Source organism: Lithobates pipiens, unplaced genomic scaffold (assembly GCF_037356315.1).
Source record: "Lithobates pipiens isolate NorthernLeopardFrog02 unplaced genomic scaffold, aLitPip1_a1.2 Scaffold_27, whole genome shotgun sequence".
In the NCBI taxonomy this organism is placed as follows: Eukaryota; Metazoa; Chordata; class Amphibia; order Anura; family Ranidae; genus Lithobates; species Lithobates pipiens.
In genome coordinates, this window is record NW_027507788.1 from 37,778,305 (window position 1) to 37,799,173 (window position 20,869).

Sequence of the window (20,869 nt, forward strand, 5' to 3'; positions counted from 1 at the left end):
GGACAGGACGCGTATCCCCCTTGGCGCACGGTGGCCTGACACGGCAGGCAAATGCTGAGAGCCATTGAAAAGCATTGCTGCAAAAGCAGTCTGTCTCCTCCATCTTCTTGCTAGCTGTGGTAAGGCACCTTAAAAGACGGGACAAAGAACCTGAGAGAACTGAATGGAGAAATGAATGGTGGAAAGACACTTAAAAATAGCTTAAAAATAAATATTGTAATAATACCACATAGCACATTTTTTTGTGATCAAGTATTTAATACATACTGTACGTGACATTTTAGTTTACCTTGTCCACCTAGGCACTTTTCTTGTCTTAAAAGGAATCCATAACCCTCTGGACTACGCACTAAGTGAAGATTTTTTGTACGATAAGGCACATAAGATATATCAGCAAATGCAATGCTTGGTACAACTCCCTGAGCTTCATATACCTCCAATGCAGATGGTTCCAAAACTAGCAGGACAACACGTGAACCACTATTTTGCAACTGCAAGAGAAAGGCAAGAAAACTTCAATAAACAAACTGATGCAAGCATGTAAAGGAGGTCTAAAACCCACCTAAATCTCATGAAAGCTTTAACATGTTAAAGAGTATGTAAACCCATTTCATATTCCTGATTTGTGCCCGCTGTACCATGTACTTGTATGAAAAAGTATCCTGTTCTCTTTGTATTGCTTCCTTTGTGTAAAATCCCTGGTGTTCCTGCCAGTCCCTCTGCTTTCCTATTAAAAAACTGAACACACTAATTAGGAGAGCACACTGTGGTCAGTTCTCTATGCTGGGAACTCAGTGTGCTCTCCTCCAATGATCAGACTTGTCCTGAGACCCCCCCCCCCCCCCCCAGCTTTTTTATATCATCAGCTTTCATTAAATGAATTCCAAATAATCTTGACATTAAGGACCTTGCTCAGACACTTCCGGCTATGAGGTTAAACCAATACCCCCGTTTGTCACATGCCCCCTGGTTGAGGCTACAGCACTATCAGGATGACAATCCAGAACAATAAAGATCAGCAAATACTTGAGCAAGTGCATGTGCAGAGGAACTGGCTGAAAGAGACAGCAGCAATGAGATACATTAAAGGGGTGAAAGTGGTAAAAACTGTATTTTATAAACAAAAATGACAGTTGATATATAGGGAATTTGCACTTGGCACAGGGGAATTTGCCATCCTTAGTGAATCATCCAATCATGTGCACGCAAAAAATACATTTTTTAATGTTTTATCATTTTTTTCTTTTTTTTTTTTAACTTGCACACGATTGGGTATTCTTTGAGAAGTGGATTTTCACAACAAGTAAAGGGAAATTCTCTTGTAAAGGGCAAATTATCTTTCAAAGTTAACAGTATATTTGCTTTTCCTATATAAACCCTCTAATGTACTAGCAAACCAAATGTTAAGGCTTAGGCCGCGTACACACGCGCGGACTGTTCGCCCAACTTTGTCCGTCCAACAGTTTCGGCAAACAGTCCGCTCAAACTTAGCATGGACGGACATGGCCACACACGACGGACGAACAGTTTGCTGAAACCGTGCGCGATGACGTGAACGGCACGTACGACGGGACGAAAAATACGACGTCCTATACACTGCATTATAGCTTTCGGCGTGAAAATCCTTTCTGAGCATGCGCGCAACTTTGTTTGACGAACAAGCCTACACACGGGCGGACTGTTCGCTCAAACAAGGTTTCAGCGGACAGTTTTTCGGAAATTCCGAAAAACCTTGTCCGTCCAACTGTCCGCTGAAACTGTCCGCTGAAAGCCCACACACGAGCGGACTGTCCGCCCAAACACTGTTCAGCGGACAAAGTTGGGCGAACAGTCCGCCCGTGTGTACGCGGCCTTAGACTTACTATAATAATCCTTTTTTAAGCAATCTTTCCAGTTTCACAGCCATTAGGCTACATTCACAGACTACATGCTGTCTGCACACTGTGTGTGTGACCTACAGCCGCTGTCAGCTGTGGCTGTCACATTCATAGTACAAATCAATGACCGTGTGTTGTCGCTGTTCATATGTACCTGATAATCGGAGTGGTTACATGCGAATAGAGCCTCCACACAGAACAGAGCCTTGACGCAGACAGTGTACATCCAAGGCCAGCATTTCTGTGGATTTAGCTCAGCTAATCAGTTAGTTTGTATATGGCCAAATCGCAGAGTGTTGCTGTATCCAGCAAAATGCCACCTCTGAACATAGAAGACTATCCAAGTATCCATGAATGTAGCCGTAAAGTGAAGAACCCTTTCTATCTGCAGTGGTTAAACCCTTTTCTTCAAGATGCAATGAGTGTCCTTGATCTTGACAGTGAGCTCTCATTGATTCCATGTATGGGATATTTATGTCCTTAAAGCGGAGTTCCACCCAAAAGTAGAACCTCCACTCATTTGTCTCCTCTCCCCCTCCTGTGCCACAATTGGCAACTTTCGGGGGGTACAGGATACCTGTCCAACTTCCAGGAGTACGGGCCGCGGCCGTGACATCACCGCGGGGCTCTCTTCTTCTCCCTCCTCCTCTCCCTGTCGCCGGGCCAGTAGGAGAGAGGAGCGGGGCCTCGCACATGTGCAGTAGGGTTCCCGGCGTGAAGCCGTAAGGCTACACTTACCCACATTGGAAACATCAGCTGCAGTGCCGACATCGCTGGACTCCAGGACAGGTAAGTGGCCTTTTAATAAAAAGCCAGCAGCTGCAGTATGTGCAGCTGCTGGGTTTTAATTTTGTTTTTTTGGGGCGGAACACCGCTTTAATACTGTAAAATCAAACAGACTTCCAGTTTTATTATCCGGGGTTTCTGCCAGTGTCTCTGGTTTTGCCTAATTGTCGCTTCAGCTGTCACTTCTGCTGCTCTATGTTTCTGGCTGTCCTCACCTGATTTCCTCCGTATTTTTTGTGTCATGAGTCCCGTTCAATAGTACAGTCCTTTACTGGTATTTAGATCCCTGTGCTCCAGTGAATGACTTGTGACATAATGTATGCAGAATACTGTTCTATCTAATGTTCTAAATCTGCTTTGGTGTTTTCCCTGGAGAAATGACGTCTGCAATTCAGACATTCTAAATATTCTAAGTGAGAATGAATTAACATAAAGCTGGTAAGGAGTCCAAAAGCAAAGCAAAAAAACAAATGATTTACTTGCACATTGGAAACACCTGTGCTTTTTTTTCATTATGAATAATACCATTTAGCTGGTAATCTAGGCTGGGTAGCATTCACTTTCCGCATGGGTCACTATCTGCATTCAGTTTATGTTCCCTGGTGTAACTATCAAAAACCTGCTTGTGATTCCTGTACTGACTCCGTCTCCTGAAATTCCTCCTCTAAGTTCCTCTGTAGTTCAGAAGGCAAGCTCTGTGAAATGTGTGACACAGCAGCGCATATTCATAGGGCATAGTGAATACACTGAATTCAAAGAAGTAAATGTGTGGAGATCTTCACATAATAAGTTCACAAACTTCAAGATTGTTCAGATTTAGGATCCGTTCCCACTGCCGTGACTTGGGATCTGACTTGTGAGATCCCTATTCGCAATACACATCAAATCCCATGTTAGTCAATGAGAATTGTCCTAATTAGCACTACTGAAGTCCTTCTGACTTTAGAAAAGGTTCCTGTACTACTTCAATGCGACTTCTATTCAACTTCTATTCTATAATATTATCAAAATAGTACTCAAGATGGCAGGAAGTCACCTGGTAAAGTTGCACCAAAAGTCGCGGCAGTGTGAACCGAGCCTTAAGGAGTAGAGTGGAAATAACTGAAATACAATGTGGCAATGAATTAGCATTAGGGATTGCTGTGTGTAGACTTCCATGGGCTTTCCCCTTCTTATCTTGCAGCCAATTACTTGGGTTTTCACAGAACCACCTGTACTCTCAACAACTTATTATCCAGGAGGTTTTTTTTGTATTTATTGTTTAAATGTGGGTGGGAGAAGGAAGTAGTGGGATTCTCCAACTGGAACTAATTACAGATGAGGACAACTCTCACTCGGTCTCACCAGGTTAAATGTGGTAGCAGACTCTCTGCTATACCATACAACACTTGTATGGGAGGAATAAGTCCTTTGCTTGCTCTGGCTGCAGACATGGTGAAACTGTTTATCTTCAGGACACTCACTAGCATCTCCTTTAACTGACACCCATCCACTGACTCTACTAGCTGAAGGCGTGGCCCTTGCAGGACAGGTCCCATGACACAGATCTATACTTACTGTAGGCCAAAACAGATCTTTCCTGGTGTGTCTCCCTTCCAATCAGCTCTGCAGGACATCTGGGTTGCAGCTTTACTCAGATTCAGGCCCTCAGGTCAACCACCTGAGGCCGCTTGACAGCTTGTGCAGAGGAGGGGCAGCTATGCCATCCCTCTGTGACCCCGCCCTCCAGCCTAAGACCCAGAGCACATGTGTCCTTGGCATATATACAGTCCCCAGCATGTACCAAGGCACTTTCCTCTGCCAATCGCCAGGGCTGTAACTATGCCTGTGCTCTCACTTGTCAGGTGTCCTCCCACTGTCCAATATGCTCATCTTATTGGACCAGTGTGAAACATTCAATTAATTGGTCCCTGCTTCCTGGTTGTGTAGAGAGCATCTACATTTACCTGGCAGCCTTCCTGGTAAGCAGAAAGACACAAATTCTATACTCTCTTCTAGCACCTACCGAGAAGGGTGCTACATCTAATTTTACATTTTGATCGGAGATACACTTTAAGAACTATTCCATAATTAGTATACAATTTTTTTGTATAAAACTAAAAAAGGATATTATCACACCTTTTTAGACAGTTGACTCAATGTAAAGCTTGTGACACTTTCACCACTGACTTCAAGAAGACGGGCACCAGAGGGAACCCCAGCCTTTTGTGCCGCACCGCCATCTTCCACATTGAGAAGAAATGTACCACGGACACCTGGGTAACAACATTGTATATACAAATATATAATGGTCACTAAACAGTAATATAACATCTATATATGGAAAACATTTACTATTTTACAGTGCAAGCAATCTCATTGTTACTTCTTAAATTTGTCACAATAATTGAAATTGTTGATGTTGAAAATAGAAAGTAAGTTAGAAAGCATTTCAAGGTCCTTTTTATGTTGGATTATGCTATTTTAAAATTGAATATGGTGAATGTACCTACAAGATCAAGTAAAGTTTGTTACATGGAAATGTAAACATTGAAATATGTAGGCATATGTGTAAGCCAGCATTTTTCAACCGCGGTGCCCAGGCACCCTGCAGGGCATTGAGATTTCTTACGGGGTGCCTTGGCAAAATGGCCAAAAAATGGTCAAAAATTTATACAAGCCAGCAGGTGGATCAAAACTGCATTTTAGTTACACAAAGCATCATGTTTTTATTGTGCACCATTTCAACCTTCCAGGCAGCGGTGTCCTAAAAACCAATGATGTCATCAGTGTTGATAAGAAGAGAAACTGAGGGAGAGGAGAAACATTGGAATACTAGCCGGTTAGCAGTGTGGAAAAGTGTATTTGCTTTGGAAGAATAAATCACCTCTAATGTTGGGTGTCCTACATGTATAGAGGCTGCTGCAATATGTAAAACTATTAGAATCGTTTTTTACATTTTAGAATGGGGTGCTTTAAGACTGTCCATAATTTTAAATGGTGCATTGACTTTGAGAAACACTGATGTAGGCAGCATGACAGAATCAGTGACTCAGATCAAGTATGCACATCAGAAATTCTGATTTCCCTCTCAATTCACTGGTGGCATGCTTGCTCTGGAGTTTTGAGTTGGTATTTAGTGAAGCCAAAAACAATGAGGCAAATAGCATTTTTAGATGGAGGGCAGTATTGTAAGGTTGCATGTTTTTCTCAGTACAGTATAATAATTTAAAACGGAACTAAACCCTCCCATCCATTACAAGCAAGAAAGATGCCGTTTTGGCCTCTTTTTGATCTGCAGCTGCCCATGGTGCTGCATAAGTGATCATTTACGACACCAGCCATTGTTGGCAGGACAGTTTGGTTGAGAGAGTAAAGCCGCTCTGAAAGTTATCATTCATGGCATGTCTTGAATATAACTGTTTTGAGGGAAAATAATGGCCTTTAAAAAATATAAAGCAGAGGGGTCATTGCCAGAATTCCAGCACTACAAAGAATGCAATAAGAAGTGTAAGAATGCAATCAGGGTGGCTAAAAAAAGACTGAGGAAGCCCAATAGGAGGGCGTAAGGCATATAGGTGGGAGGAGCCAAGCCCGTGATGTCATACAAACAATATCTGAGTATCAGCGGTGAGCTGAGGGTCTTGAAACGCCTATTTTATATGTGATCTATGTAAGTGAATTTTATCCCTGTTTTAACCACTTGCCTACTGGGCCCTTCCAGCCCAGACCAATTTTCAGCTTTCGGTGCTCTCACACTTTGAATGACAATTACTCAGTCATGTAACACTGTACCCAAATTAATTTTTTGTCCTTTTTTTAGAGCTTTCATTTGGTGGTTTTTGATCACCTCTGGGTTTTTTAATTTTTTGCGCTATAAATTAAAAAAAGACAGAAAATTGAGAAAAAAAACGCATTTTCTTTATTTCTGTGATAAAATTTTGCAAATTATTAATTTTTTTTTCATTAATTTTGGCCACAATTTATACTGCTACATATCTTTGGTAAAAAATAACCCAAATTAGTGGATATTATTTGGTCTTTGTGAAAGTTAGACAGTCTACAAGTTGTGGTGCAAATCATACAAAACTGATCACACCTGATGTACTGGTGGCCTATCTAATTTCTTGCGACCCGAACAAGCCAGGAAAGTACAAATACCCCCCAAATGACCCCTTTTTGGAAAGTAGACATTCCAAAGTATTTAGTAAGAGGCATGGTGAGCTTTTTGGTCTTGTATTTTTTTCCCACAATTCTTTGCAAAATGAAGATTTTTTTATTTTAATTTTTTTTCCCACAAAATTGTCAATGTAATAGGTTATTTCTCTCACGTGGCATGTGTATACCACAAATAATTCCCCAAAATACATTCTGCTACTCCTCCTGAGTATTACGATACCACATGTGTGGGACTTTTTCACAGCCTGGCCACTTAGAGAGGCCCAACATGCAGGGAGCGCCGTCACATGTTCTAGGAGCATAAATTACACATCTAACTTGTTGACTACCTATTACACTTTTGAAGGTCCTGGAGCACCAGGACAATGACATGTGACACTGACAGGGCACTGATGGCACGTGACACTGATGTGACACTGATGACAGATGGCACTAATATGTGGCACTGATGACACGTGACTCCGATGACAGATGGAACCAATATGTGGCACTGATGACACGTGACACTGATGTGGCACTGATGACAGATGGCACTAATAAATGGCACTGATGACACATAACACTGACAGGTGGCACTGGGGACACGTGACACTGGGGACAGGTGGCACATGGCACTGGGGACAGGTGGCACGTGGCACTGGGGACAGGTGGCACTGTTAGGTGGCACTGGGGACAGGTGGTACTGGGGACAGATGACACTGATAGGTGGCACTGGGGATAGGTGGCATTGATAAGTGGCACTGGGGAGACATGGCACTGACAGGTGGCACTGGGGACAGATGGCACTGATAGGTGGCACAGGGGATAGGTGGCATTGGGGACAGATGGCACTGATAGGTGGCACAGGGGACAGATGACACTGATAGGTGGCACTGGGGACAGGTGGGCATGTGTGTGTGTTTCACTGTGAGTGTGTGTTTTACTTTGTGTGTGTGTGTGTGTGTTCTCACTGACGCTGCAGCTGCAGCCGTTCATCTCTCCCTCCTCACACGCTGTCTCTGTGTGAGGAGGGAGAGCAGGCGATAAGAGATGATCTGATATGTTTACATATCAGATCACCTCTCATTGGACAGGCCGATCGAGTGCTAAATGGCCACTGTGATTGGCCATTTAGCACGATCTGTGATTGGCTGTGTCCAGGGGACACGGCCAACACAGAACTTCCCCGATGCGTGCCCGCGGTGGCACACAGAGGGGAAGTAAACAGGAGAATGTCCAGGGACGCATAGAGGTGGTGGTTCACAGAACACATTTGTGAAGACTGCATTTTGTCACATGTTTTGAACACAGTGGTGTTGTTCATAAAGTCGATTGCGAGACTATTAGAGACATTTAATTTAAAAAAAATTCAATTACCTTTTTCCAAATTGATTATTATTTGTTTTTTCACTTGTGCATTGATGATTATGAATTATGTTGAATGAAAGAATTGCTCTTCACTGTAATATATAACATAACTCGTATACTGGACTGGTTCCGTCATTCCTCATATAAACTTTGGGTTCAATTGGAAAGCCATTTAAAGCCAATTGATCTCTGTACCCTCCCTTGGACCCCTTCTACCTATCGTAGGGGCTCATCGCTCCTTAGCGACCTTACCCACCTGAGGATTCAAATTTGGGGCCATTTGACATACTCTAGTGCCTAAACCGTTAGGGCCTATGACTCCAACCTTCCCACTAGCTTTGAATGGGGCAGGGTTCAGACCCTGGCGAAAAGAAGATCATAGGAGACTTGCCCAAGTTCTTTGAGTAGACCTGTCTTTCGGGTCATCCTCCTGACACCCAACACAGTGGTTTTCAGAGACAGCAAGTAATATCTTATATTGATACTCTCCCCCCTCTATGAGATATTCTAGCTGAACCCTCGGGATTGAGGATATGCTTCTGCAGGCCGACCCCCCAACACACGTGGGCTCCCAACTTTACTCCTTATTGCTCAACGCTTCCTCTCCTGACCTCCCACAATATACACGGACCTGGGAATCAAACTTGCGTCACTCTATTTCTCTTATGGATTGGCAAAAATGCTTTATTTTGACACATAAGCTCTTTTTAGCCACTAAGACTCAGGAAAAAGGGTTTAAGTTGGTGACAAGATGGTACAGATGCCCTTCGACTATACAAAATTTCAACCCATCATTACAAGATACCTGTTGTTGATGTCTGATCTCCAAAGGTACCAAGCTCCATATCTGGTGGGATTGCCCTCCTGTAAAGAAATTCTGCCATCGAATTTTCGACTTATACTGCAACTTATGGCGACCCCTTTTCAACCCTCACCTGAGGTAGCCCTTTTGTCTATGCTCCCTGCACCTTTCAAATCTGTAAAAAAAAGATGTACTGCGACACTTCCTGGCCACAGACAGGGTAGTGATTCCCCAACACTGGAGATTGATAACCCTGCCTTCCTGGCGGATTGGGCTACTGAAATAGACTGTATCAGGGAACTAGAACCAGTGTTAATTGTGACATCAAATTTTGATTTAGTTTTAGTTATAGTCTTTTGACTAAAATAGTTTTAGTTATATTTTAGTCTGTTTACTAAAATACCATTGTAGGTTTAGTCGTATTTTAGTCATCTGAGTTGTTTTAGTTTTAGTCGTATCTTAGTCGAATAAAATCTCCAGTACATTTTAGTCAACTAAAATCGACAGGGGTTTAATTCAATTTGAATGCATTATTTCTTTAGAACTGCCAAACATTATTTACTCCTGGAGTAAAAATCGAATAACATGTTTATTATTTATGGTATTAAGGTTTGAACATGCGCTACAGACACAGATTTAGTCGTTGTAATATAAATTCAATTTAGTTTTAGTCATAGTCTTTTGACTAAAATGCCATTTTAGTTTTAGTTGTATTTTAGTCTTTTGACTAAAATGTAATTTTAGTTTTAGTCATATTTTAGTCATCTGAATTGTTTTAGTTTTAGTCATATTTTAGTTGGCTAAAATAGTATTAATTTAGTAGACGAAAATATTTTAGTCAACAAAATAACACTTTATAGGTTGGACTTGATGGGCTTGTGTCTTTTTTCAATATCACCTACTGTGTAACTATGTAACTATGTAACTGCCTGGAACATTTGTTGGCTCAGGAAATTGGAAAGGATGAGCAGCTTTCCCTCACCTGGACTTCATGGTCCATGCTCTGCTATTCCTCAGAGTTTATCTCTTGGCTGAAAGCGACCCGGATGCCATCTCCTCCTAGTCTAGTGGAATTATATCTTTGCCCTAGTCCTTCTGTCTCCTGTCTTTCATTCCTCCCTCTTTTTTGTATATATATGCACCTTTAGATCCTCTTTGAGCAATCGTTATGTAACACGTCTCTGTCCATTTTTGACAGTATGTGATCCCTACAGCATACACTTTTCTAAGAGTAAAGCCCCATACACACTAGCTGATTTTTTCAGATTTTCCGATTTACCAAAATCATATAATATGAGTTCAAACCTTAGGAGTTTCAATTTATATGCAATCAGGCAGGCCCTTGCACTACATGGTTTTGGTAAAAAATCTGCAGAAAATCTTATAGTGTGTATGGGGCTTTATAGTTTTTCAGTGTACTTTACGATGTTTTAATGATTTTTGTTCATATGATACCCATGACGTTGATGTTGGTGCTTTGTACCTTTTATATTTGTCCTGTTTTTCCATGTTTTACATATTTGCTGCCTTTAAGATCTGCATTTATGAGCCTATCTCACCTTTTGAGAAATCATACATATGTTACATTATGTACGATACTCTTTGTTTACTTTGTAATTATACAAGTGTGTATTGGTTACTTTGTCAATAAAATAAGATTAAACTAAAAACAAATCTATGCAGCTATATCCTCTATAATTACATATAAATAAAAGGTATGCTCAGATGGTATTGGTAAGTTTTTTTCAGGCTGACAAATATGGCCCATTTGGTTTCACCTTGTTAATATCATACTGATTTGGGATTTTTAATGCTGGATTGCATGGGGCACATCTATTATAAAATGGCTATAGGTTTATATAGATAAGCAGTATAACAAAGATATAATAATTGTACACATATATGTACATACTGTATGTATGTACACAGAAGGAGAGACATTAATGTAGCTTCAAAAAGGATAACTTACCGCCAGTTGAGGTTGTAGTGAAGCCAAAGCCCCGACCCTCATCACGTACAAGGCAAAGCCGTGGCCTGGGACAAGACTCAGGAAGGACATTAGGGAGAATGGATAGTGGTGAGGAGTTATTGGCACACAATTTCCTATAGCCTGACTCATCAAGAACAACCAGTGACACGCGGGTGCCACTGGCCTTCACCTTCTGTACCACCTGTGGAAATATTGACAAGTCTAAAATTGACAGATAGCCAAAGGTAACAGGAAGCTTTTGCTTCTCTTGAATAACCACTGAACGTCTTAAATATTACCAATAGACACAAATGGTAAATAAATATTACCAATAGGCACAAATGGTAAATAAATATTACCAATAGGCACAAATGGTAAATAAATATTACCAATAGGCACAAATGGATGACCATAAACCACCATATCGTTTGGACTTTCGGGTATAATGTAAAGACAAAGATCAGACTGTTTAGGAATACCAACAGAACTGACTGTCACATACCCAAGATTGACTAACTGAAATAAAAAATATGAAATACCACGCAATATAGCATCTACTGTATGATATTCAATGATCGCTCTATGCATTCATCTATATGTCTGCCCTGAATGGAATCAATCTGCCTTTTTATAGAAAAGATATGTAAGCTATGAATAAGCACTACTGCTAGTGCGAAATGTCAGCTCTTTTGTCTGCTGTGTTCTTTGTTTTTTTTATGTGAATTTTTTAAAATAAAGAAAGTGCGGCTGTCCAGAGTTTGTTCCTGTTCATTGCTACCAGCAATTGGCAGCACATATACGGCTTCCGAACCGAGAGAGAAGTTCACCATCTGTGTTCCTGGAGTGGTGAGATTCCCCCTCTCTACAGAGCAGACAGGAACAGAGAGTCACAATCAGGTGCAACAGGATACACTTAGGTAAAAAGTCCAAAAATGCAACTCATATCTCCAACAAATTGGGCAGCCAATAAACGGTGCCACTTTTTTGTAACCAAAATTTGACCTTGTCACTGATTAGTTACCATATCACAGTGCTATGACATGCTTTAGAACTAGAGAAAGACAAGCAATTGTTTTCACACATGTTCATACAATAGGGTCAGCTCGGCAGTACAGACTTAACCCAACTAATTTTGGAAATGTATCTATTGCAGAGGACTGCAACAGACCCAGTTGGTTATAGTCCAGTCAGGTGATAATTATGGGGGTTATTATTATACCTGAAGAGTGCAAAATCTGGTGCAGCTCTGCATAGAAACCAATCATCTTTCAGGTTTTATTTTTAAAGCTGGAGTTAAAAGCTGATTTGCTACCATCCGCAGCTGCACCAGATTCCGAGTGGTCCAGTTTTAATAAATCTCTTCCTATATGTCTGTATGCATTATAGCCATGTGTAGAACTGAAAAACTTGTTTAGTTTTGGATAGATTTGTTATGTTATCAATTTTGTTTCAATGCTTTGTTGTGGAATTTGTTTAGTTTATAAATTTTCTAATGAATTCCAAATTTTCAGAGCGTTTTGGATCGGCCGAAAAATCATCATCTGATCCGAATTCTGTGTGAAGAATAGCGGGATGTTAAGAAGTGGGCCGCTGCATCCTTAACAACTAATCACTCTTCAGCTGTCAGCGGGCTTCCTCACTGACAGCTTAAATATAAACAAAGGAATGCCAGCAATGAAAAATGCAGAAAAAAAACAGTGTGCCCCCCCCAATCTATACCAGGCCCTTTGGGTCTGGTATGAATTTTACTGATGTGCCCTGATGAGGCTGCACTGATGGGCACTGATAGGCGGCACTGATGAGGTGGCACTGATAGACACTGATGTGATGGAACTGAAGGGCACTGATGGGGTGGAACTGATGAGGAGGCACTAATATGCAGCACTGATGGGCACTGATAGGTAGCACTGATGGGCACTACTGATAGGCACTGAAAGGCAGCACTGATTGACATAACTGATGGGCACAGACTGGCCTTACTGATGGGCACAGACTGCTGTCACAGGTGGGAACAGAGTGACATCACTAATAGGCAATTTGAAGCCCTCTTAGCACTCAACATGCCCACATTCAAACACAGATATCTACAGTGTGGTTTATTAATATGGTCCTTGTTCAGGTATTCCGCCATTGTACTAATATGCACTAATTGTATTGTACTAATATGAGTTTTCCATTGCTGAAGAAATAAAAACTACTTTGCGATCAGAAGACCCCTGCTACAACATGCTTTAAAAAACATGACCTAAAAGTGATAGAATAGTATATTTTCAGTAAGAATATCGTTATAATAATGTAATTGACACTTCTAGGTCATTCTTATAATATATGAAACAAGTCACTGTTATCTCACCTTTAGATGCTCCTGCTCATGAACATACTCCCCATTAATCTGTAATAACTGGTCTCCATCTTTTAGTCCTACAAGATAAGCAGGGCCTCCAGGAATCACTTCTTGTACAACATGGCCATCTCTCTCCAAATCCCTACGCAAGGTGAACCCAAAAGTTCCACTAACATCTTTCCTCAGTACACAGAAACGAGCTACTGGATCTGGATCCGAGCCTGGAAAAGGAAAACTAGATATCAAGGGAATGCAGAAACATAGGATTACATATACCTGAATAAAGAATAGTAGATATCAATATTAAATCATTAATCAAACACTAAAATTAAATGACCCTCAAAAAAACTGCATTGTACAAAATTGCAATTATAAAACTTCCCTATAAGCTTTTATCAAAATAAAAAGAGGGGGAAGGGGGTGGGATGGGAGCTAGCAGTAAGGAACTCATGATATTCCAACTCAAATAAAAAAACTCAACCATCCCAGTGTCAAAAATTGTTAATACAACTCACTGTATCCCTTAGAAATGTTTATTAGTATCAAAACAAAAAAGGGAAAAAACAACATTAAAAATTGGTACAGTAACATTCATACTGATAAAGAGCCATGTCCACCTCATATTTGCATATAGTTATGACCACAAGTGACAAATCAATATATTGGCCCCGCCCCCTGGCTTGTGTTGCCACTGTGGGGGGATATATGTATACAGGGTCCAATGTCTTGGACTGGTACTCCTGCAGAAGGATGTTCACATATAGTCCTTTTCACGGAATAGCTCCAAACCGGAACCTGCACTTTCTGGATGTAATCAAAAGAGGTTCACATAGTTCCTATTGAAGACAATACAGATGGATGATGGTAGGGTAGCTGAGTATAGCTGAAATGATTGCAGTGGTCCATAGGAGGTTCGATATTCAGGGTTCTAGATGTGTGATGTTATGTAGATATAGCCACAAAATCAAAGGCAAGACACTCCATACCCTGAATTACCTCCCTCATACTGTGTAGTTGATCAGTTTGATGGAGTCACATGACAAACTCCAGTTACCAGTCCCAGGTCAATGCGGACCAACTGTAATCCAAGGTGATTGTACACATAATTGTGGAAAAGTCCCACATCCAGAAAAGTATAGATATACTTATTAGGTCCTGTAGAGCACCGATATCCTTAAATTGGTGAAAGAACCATTCCTTGTAGGGTCTGCCATTCCATGGGTGTCATAGGAATGACAAACAGGTCATAGTGAAGGTGTAACCAGTTTTGCTGGTCTCTGCCGGCTGCTTCAGAGGCTAAAGAGAGTGCGGTCCACCACTTCACTATGACCCGTTTGTCATTCTTATGACACCCATGGAATGGCAGACCCTGCAAAGGAATGGTTTTTTCACCAATTTAACCTCCCTGGCAGTATTCCCGAGTCTGGCTCAGGGTGAAATTTCAGAACCAAAAGCGGTAACCCCAAGCCAGACTCGGGATTGCATTGTAGGATCCAGAAAGAGCTTACTTACCTTGTCCCTTGGATCCTGCGATGTCTCCCCGCAGTGTGAGCGGCTCGTTCTCCGCTCGATTCATCACAGAGCTGGGCTCCGTTTCCTTCAAGCGTTGCAATGCACGGGGACGGAGAATGGCACGAAATTCAAAAAGTTAAACACACACAATACATACAGCACACTGTAATCTTACAGATTACATTACTGTATGTAATTATTTCACATCCCTTTTGTCCCTAGTGTTCTGTCCAGTGCCTTGCATGTAGTTTTATATTATAAAAAACTTTCTTTATGCCTGGAAACCTGAGATTGTCCATAGAAACCAAAACTGTCCCTTTACATCAAAAGTGGTTTTAGACCAGCTAGAAAACAGTGATAATAAATTAGAATCACTTGCAGAATTGAGCGATAGCGATTTGTGGGGAGATCCGTCATCAAATACTGAAAAGTAATGACAGTGACAATTCTGCAACTGAGCAAATTTCGGGGTTTTTGATTTGATTACATTATTGAATATTTATTATTATTATATTCTTATTTGGTATAATTATTTATAGTTATTTATAATTTATGATTTCGTTTTTCAGACTTTATCATATCCGGGATGTCTACTAGACTCTGGTTTGGACAGATTTAGGTGAGTTATTCCTAAGAATTACAGGCCTACAATATAAAACGCCAAATTTCCATGCAAAATAATTGTACCGCTTTCAGCATCAAAAATCTGAAATAATCGTACCGCCAGGGAGGTTAAGGATATCGGTGCTCTACAGGACCTGATATATTTATCTATACTTTTCTGGATGTGGGACTTTTCCACAATTATTTGTACAATCACCTTGGATTACAATTGGTTCGCATAGGACTTCGACTGGTAGCTTGAGTTGACTTCATTCAACTGATCAACTACACAGTGTGAGGGAGGTAATTCAGGGTATGTAGTGTCTTGCCTTTGATTTTGTGGCTATATCTACATAACATCACACATCTAGAACCCTGAATATCGAACCTCCTCTGGACCACTGCAATCATTTCAGCTATACTCAGCTACCCTACCACCATCCATCTGTATTGTCTTCAATAGGAACTATGTGAACCTCTTTTGATTACATCCAGAAAGTGCAGGTTCCGGTTTGGAGTAATTCAGTGAAAAGGACTATACGTGAACATCCTTCTGCAGAAGTACCAGTCCAACACATTGGACCCTGTATACATGTATCCCCCCACAGTGGCAGCACGAGCCAGGGGGCTTGGCCAACGTATCAATTTGTCACTTGCAGGCATGTACTGGCCATAGGGACTATAGGGAGTTTCCCGGTGGGCCGATGGCTCAGTGGGCCGGTTTCAGTGACAGCCAGTGGCATCGCTGGGGGGGACTTTTGGGGCTATAGCCCCGAATCTGGGGCCCATAGCCCCAAGTCAGTCCAGTAGTCCCCAACCACAGGGTCCCCGGCCCACTACCTGCCCTCTTTCTGGTGACCCTGATGTAAGGAGGGGTTCTCTGGGGACCCTGATGTAAGCCAGAGGCTCTCTGGGGAACCTGATATAAGAGAGAGGCTCTCTGTGGACCCCGGATGTAAGTGGGGGCTCTGTGGGGACCCGGATGTAAGGGGTTGGCTCTCTAGGGACCCTGATGTAAGGCAGATGATCTCTGGGGACTCTGATGTAAGGGGAAGGCTATATGGGGACCCTGATGGAAGGGGAGGATCTCTGGGGACTCTGATGTAAGAGGGGCTCTCTGGGGACCCTGATGTAAGGGGAAGGCTATATGGGGACCCTGATGTAAGGGGATGATCTCTGGGGACTCTGATGTAAGAGGGGCTCTCTGGGGACCCTGATGTAAGGGGAAGGCTATATGGGGACCCTGATGTAAGGGGAGGATCTCTGGGGACCCCGATGTAAGTGGGGGGCTCTCTGGGGACCCAAATGTAAGGAGGGGCTCTCTGGGGACCCTGCTGTAAGGGGGGCTCTCTAGGGGCTTTTTTGCGCAATTGCATACAGTTTATATACTGTTTTTTGCGTGTTTGCAAAATTAAAGTGGGCCGGTCTGGATGAAGTCCAGGGCCAAATTTTTGTCCCAGTCCAGCCCTGGTCACTTGTGGTCATAACTATTTGCAAATATGAGGTGGACATGGCTTTTTTATCGGTATGAATGTTACTGTATGAATAACGATTTTTAATGTTGGTTTTCCATTTTTTGTTTTGATACCAATAAACATATATTTTTCTAACGGACACAATGAATTTTATTAAGAATTTTTGACATTGGGTTTTTATTTTTTTTTATTTGAGTTGGAGTATCACAAGATATTGATATTATTTCAATGTTCCACTTTTTATTGTTACAATGCTCATATCACATTTTTGTTTTGGTGTTATCTTTAATATCATGCATCATTTTACTCACAATCCTCTCTTACATCTCAATTCACAAACACACATAACATTCTTTATTAAGTCAGCTCTTTACGTTTTTGATATATTGACACTGCTAGTTCTATTATCTAATATCACTGTTAGTTTTATTTTATCAGCCCTTACCAAATTTATCTGTAAAAGTCAATTCACCATATAATCAGCTTTAGAGCCGGTTCACACAGGGGCGACTTGTCAGGCGACTTAGCCGCCTGACAAGTTGCGTCCCGCTCTCTGCAATGGAACTGTTCTAATCGGAGCAACTCAAGTCGCTCCGACTTAGAAAAAGGTTCCTGTACGACTTTTGGGGTGACTTGAGGCGACTTGCATTGACTTCTATACAGAAGTCATTTTGCAAGTCGCCGCAGTGGTCGCGTCCAGGTCGCCTGAGGCAGTCGCACTGTAAGTCGTGCTGCCTCAGTGCGAACCGGACCTTAGGGTAATAACTGGGAGTTTCAATAGTGGGGTTTGGAAGAGAGGCCAAAAATGAGCTGTCCAAGGTAGTAATACAATAATACTTCACAAGATAAAGTATTAATAGGGCTTTCAACAAAATAATGTTTACCGGTACTTCATGTGAAAGAATAATGATTAATCATCATGCTTGTGAATTTAAGATTTTTTTAGGAGATAAAATAAAAAGTGGCGTAATATTAGCTTATCTATCTTGAACCAAGCCTAAAGTAAATGTAAACTTTTTTATTAATAGAAAAAAAAATCCTAAACATGAAAGTCTTAACTATCCAACCCTGAGAAATTAGGCTGATGGGAGATGTGTTGGGATTTGCAGAAGTTGCAGGAAACATGAAATATAAATTGGACCTAGACGCAACCTTCTCCTTTACAGTGTGAGACAAGTCAGATATGAATGACAATGCACTCACATTGATGACTGCATTTACTTTTCCCTATACCCATTTGGTCATGATTTGTAAAATAATATAACATCACAAATAGGTAATGTACATTCGGTATCATCCAATCCCAATACATTTACTTAAAGTGTTATTAAACCCACAACAGTAAAATCAGTCTGTATATATGCAATAAAGCATACTTGTTTTACAGTGCTTTGCAAAAGTATTCACCCCCTTTGCATTTTTCGTGTTTTGTTGCCTCTCAACCTGCAATTAACATGGATTGTTTGAGGATTTGCATCATTTCATTTACAGAACATGCCCACAACTTTGAAGATTTTTTTTTATTGTGAAGCAAACAACAAATAGAACAAAATAACAAAAAAAGTCAATGTGCATAACTATTCACCCCCCTAAAGTCAATACTTTGTACAGCCACAGTTTGCAGCTATCACAGCTCAAAGTTGCTTTGGATAAGTCTCTATGAGCTTGCCACATCTTACCACTGGGATTTCTGCCCATTCCTTCTTGCAAAACTGCTCCAGCTCCTTCAAGTTGGATGGTTTGTGCTTGTGAACAGCAATCTTTAAGTCTGACCACAGATTTTCTATTGGATTGAGGTCTGGGCTTTGACTAGGCCATGCCAACACATTTACATGTTCCCCCTTAAACCACTCAAGTGTTGCTTTAGCAGTGTGTTTGGGGGTCTTTGTCCTGCTGGAAGGTGAACCTCCATCCTATCCTCAAATCACACACAGAGTAGTAAAGGTTTTGCTCAAGAATATTCCTGTATTTGGCACAGTCTTCATGGCAGTGCTTGGTTAGTGGTGCCTCTTGCTTAGGTGTTGCAGCCTCTGGGGCCTTTCATAAAGGTGTGTATATGTAATGACAGATGATGTGACACTTAGATTGCACACTGGTAGACATCATTTCACTAATTATGTGACTTCTGAATGATTGGTTGCACCGGAGCTTTTTATGAGCTTCATAACAAAGGGGGTGAATACATATGCACCTGCCAATTATCAATTAATTCTGAAAAATAGTTTTATGTATATATTTTTCTAATTTTACTTCACTAACTTAGACTATTGTGTTCTGATCCATCACATATAATTCAGATTAAAAAAACATTGAACTAAAGGCTGTAATGTAACAAAATAGGTAAAAAGCCAAGGGGGTGTATATACGTTTGCAAGGTACTTTACTCACTTTAGAACCTAAAGGATTAATCCTCTGTATTGTGTAAAACAAGTTGTTTGATCCTGTCTCTTCTGATCTTCCCCTTCTTCCACTGTCCTCAATCCGTCTGCTGATAACACAGAGCCTTGGGGCACTCTGCACATGCTCAGCTTGGTGTGTATTGCTAGAGAGTTTTTTTTGAGGGGGATAGTGCATGTGATCAGCACATTTTCCAGACAGAGGGTCAAGAGTCATATAGCTTCATAGGACAGTCAGAGGAGAATGAAAACTCCTCCTACAAGCTTTAACCAGTGCTCGGCCGGACACTGATAGAAGTCATAAGACTGTAAATACTGCTGACGAGAAAAGATTTTTAGCAGTTTATATTTACTAAAATAATTGCATTTCCATGTTCTGTGTACTGTGGGAGATCAGATATAGTGAATGCAGGCTCCTGGGTTTAGTAACACTTTAACCTCAATGATTTTTAACATTTTTTTTTACCACTCTAATATTATAAAATACTTGAGGATACCTGGATCTTCTCCAAGCCACAGAGCAGGATTATCAATGCCCAGTTTGGGATTAAATGGAAATTTCCTTAAAGAACAGAACAGAAACATAGTGTAAAACAAACTACAAGCATTATTGTGCCTGGTTCAAGTCTTAATCATTTTTTATTTGTTTGGTTTCATATTTATATGCATTTAGACCTTTCAACAACTATGTTTCTACAATAAAGTGATCACATATGTAAACACAAGTTTTTCATAATTCATGCTATATATGTGCTCCAATGTGGGAGACTCAAAATGATAGAGTTAGGAGCGTAGTAAATTGGGGTGCCTTGACGTGGCCACTGCAGCTTACACATACTGTAGGTTTACAAACGTGTGACTTAACCCTTTGTTTTTATCGTGAACTGTTAGACAGGGTGAATTTGGTTTTGTTGCAAGGTAGCTGGTAAGTGATCTGGGAATTTTTTTTTGTTTTTAATGTGTGTTGCCTTTCCATGTACTACTCCTTGCTGCAAAGGCTAGTTAGAGGTTGGGGTGATTGGCATTTGTTTGCAGTTTGTGAACGTGTGATGTGTGTTGCTCTTCCTTTAACCCTTTCATGCCCAAGCCTATTTCTGACATTTGTTTCTTACAAGTTAAAATCCGTATTGTTTGCTAGAAAATTACTTGGAACCCCCCCCCCCAACATCATATATATATATATATATATATATATATATATATATTTTTTTTTTTTTTTTAGTAGAGACCCTAGAGCAGGGATATGCAATTAGCGGACCTCCAGCTGTTGCAGAACTACAAGTCCCATAAGGCATAGCAAGACTCTGACAGCCACAAGCATGACACCCAGAGGCAGAGACATGATGGGACTGGAGGTCTGCTAATTGCATATCCCTGCCCTAGAGAATAAAATGGCGATCGTTGGAATATTTTATGTCACACGGTATTTGCACAGCGTTCTTTCAAACCCAATTTATTGGAAAAAAAGACACTTTCATGAATTAAAAGAAAACTAAACAGTCATTTTTTTTAAACAATGTGAAAGAGGTTGTTAAGCTAAGTAAATAGATACCTAACATGTCATGCTTTGAAATTGCGCACACTTGTGGAATGGCGACAA

At 40.9% G+C, this 20,869-nt stretch overlaps 1 protein-coding gene across 1 annotated transcript in view; it reads right to left on the reverse strand.

Annotated features, from left to right (window-relative positions):
- Positions 1-20,869, reverse strand: part of NHERF4 (NHERF family PDZ scaffold protein 4) — a 76,571-nt gene that overhangs the window by 28,253 nt on the left and 27,449 nt on the right. The window contains exons 3-7 of the mRNA XM_077456808.1: positions 19,767-19,831; positions 13,293-13,504; positions 10,940-11,141; positions 4,782-4,918; positions 290-491 (exon numbers count right to left, since the gene is read on the reverse strand). Coding sequence (XP_077312934.1) covers positions 290-491; positions 4,782-4,918; positions 10,940-11,141; positions 13,293-13,504; positions 19,767-19,831 — 818 coding nt within the window. The remainder of the gene's footprint in view (positions 1-289; positions 492-4,781; positions 4,919-10,939; positions 11,142-13,292; positions 13,505-19,766; positions 19,832-20,869) is intronic.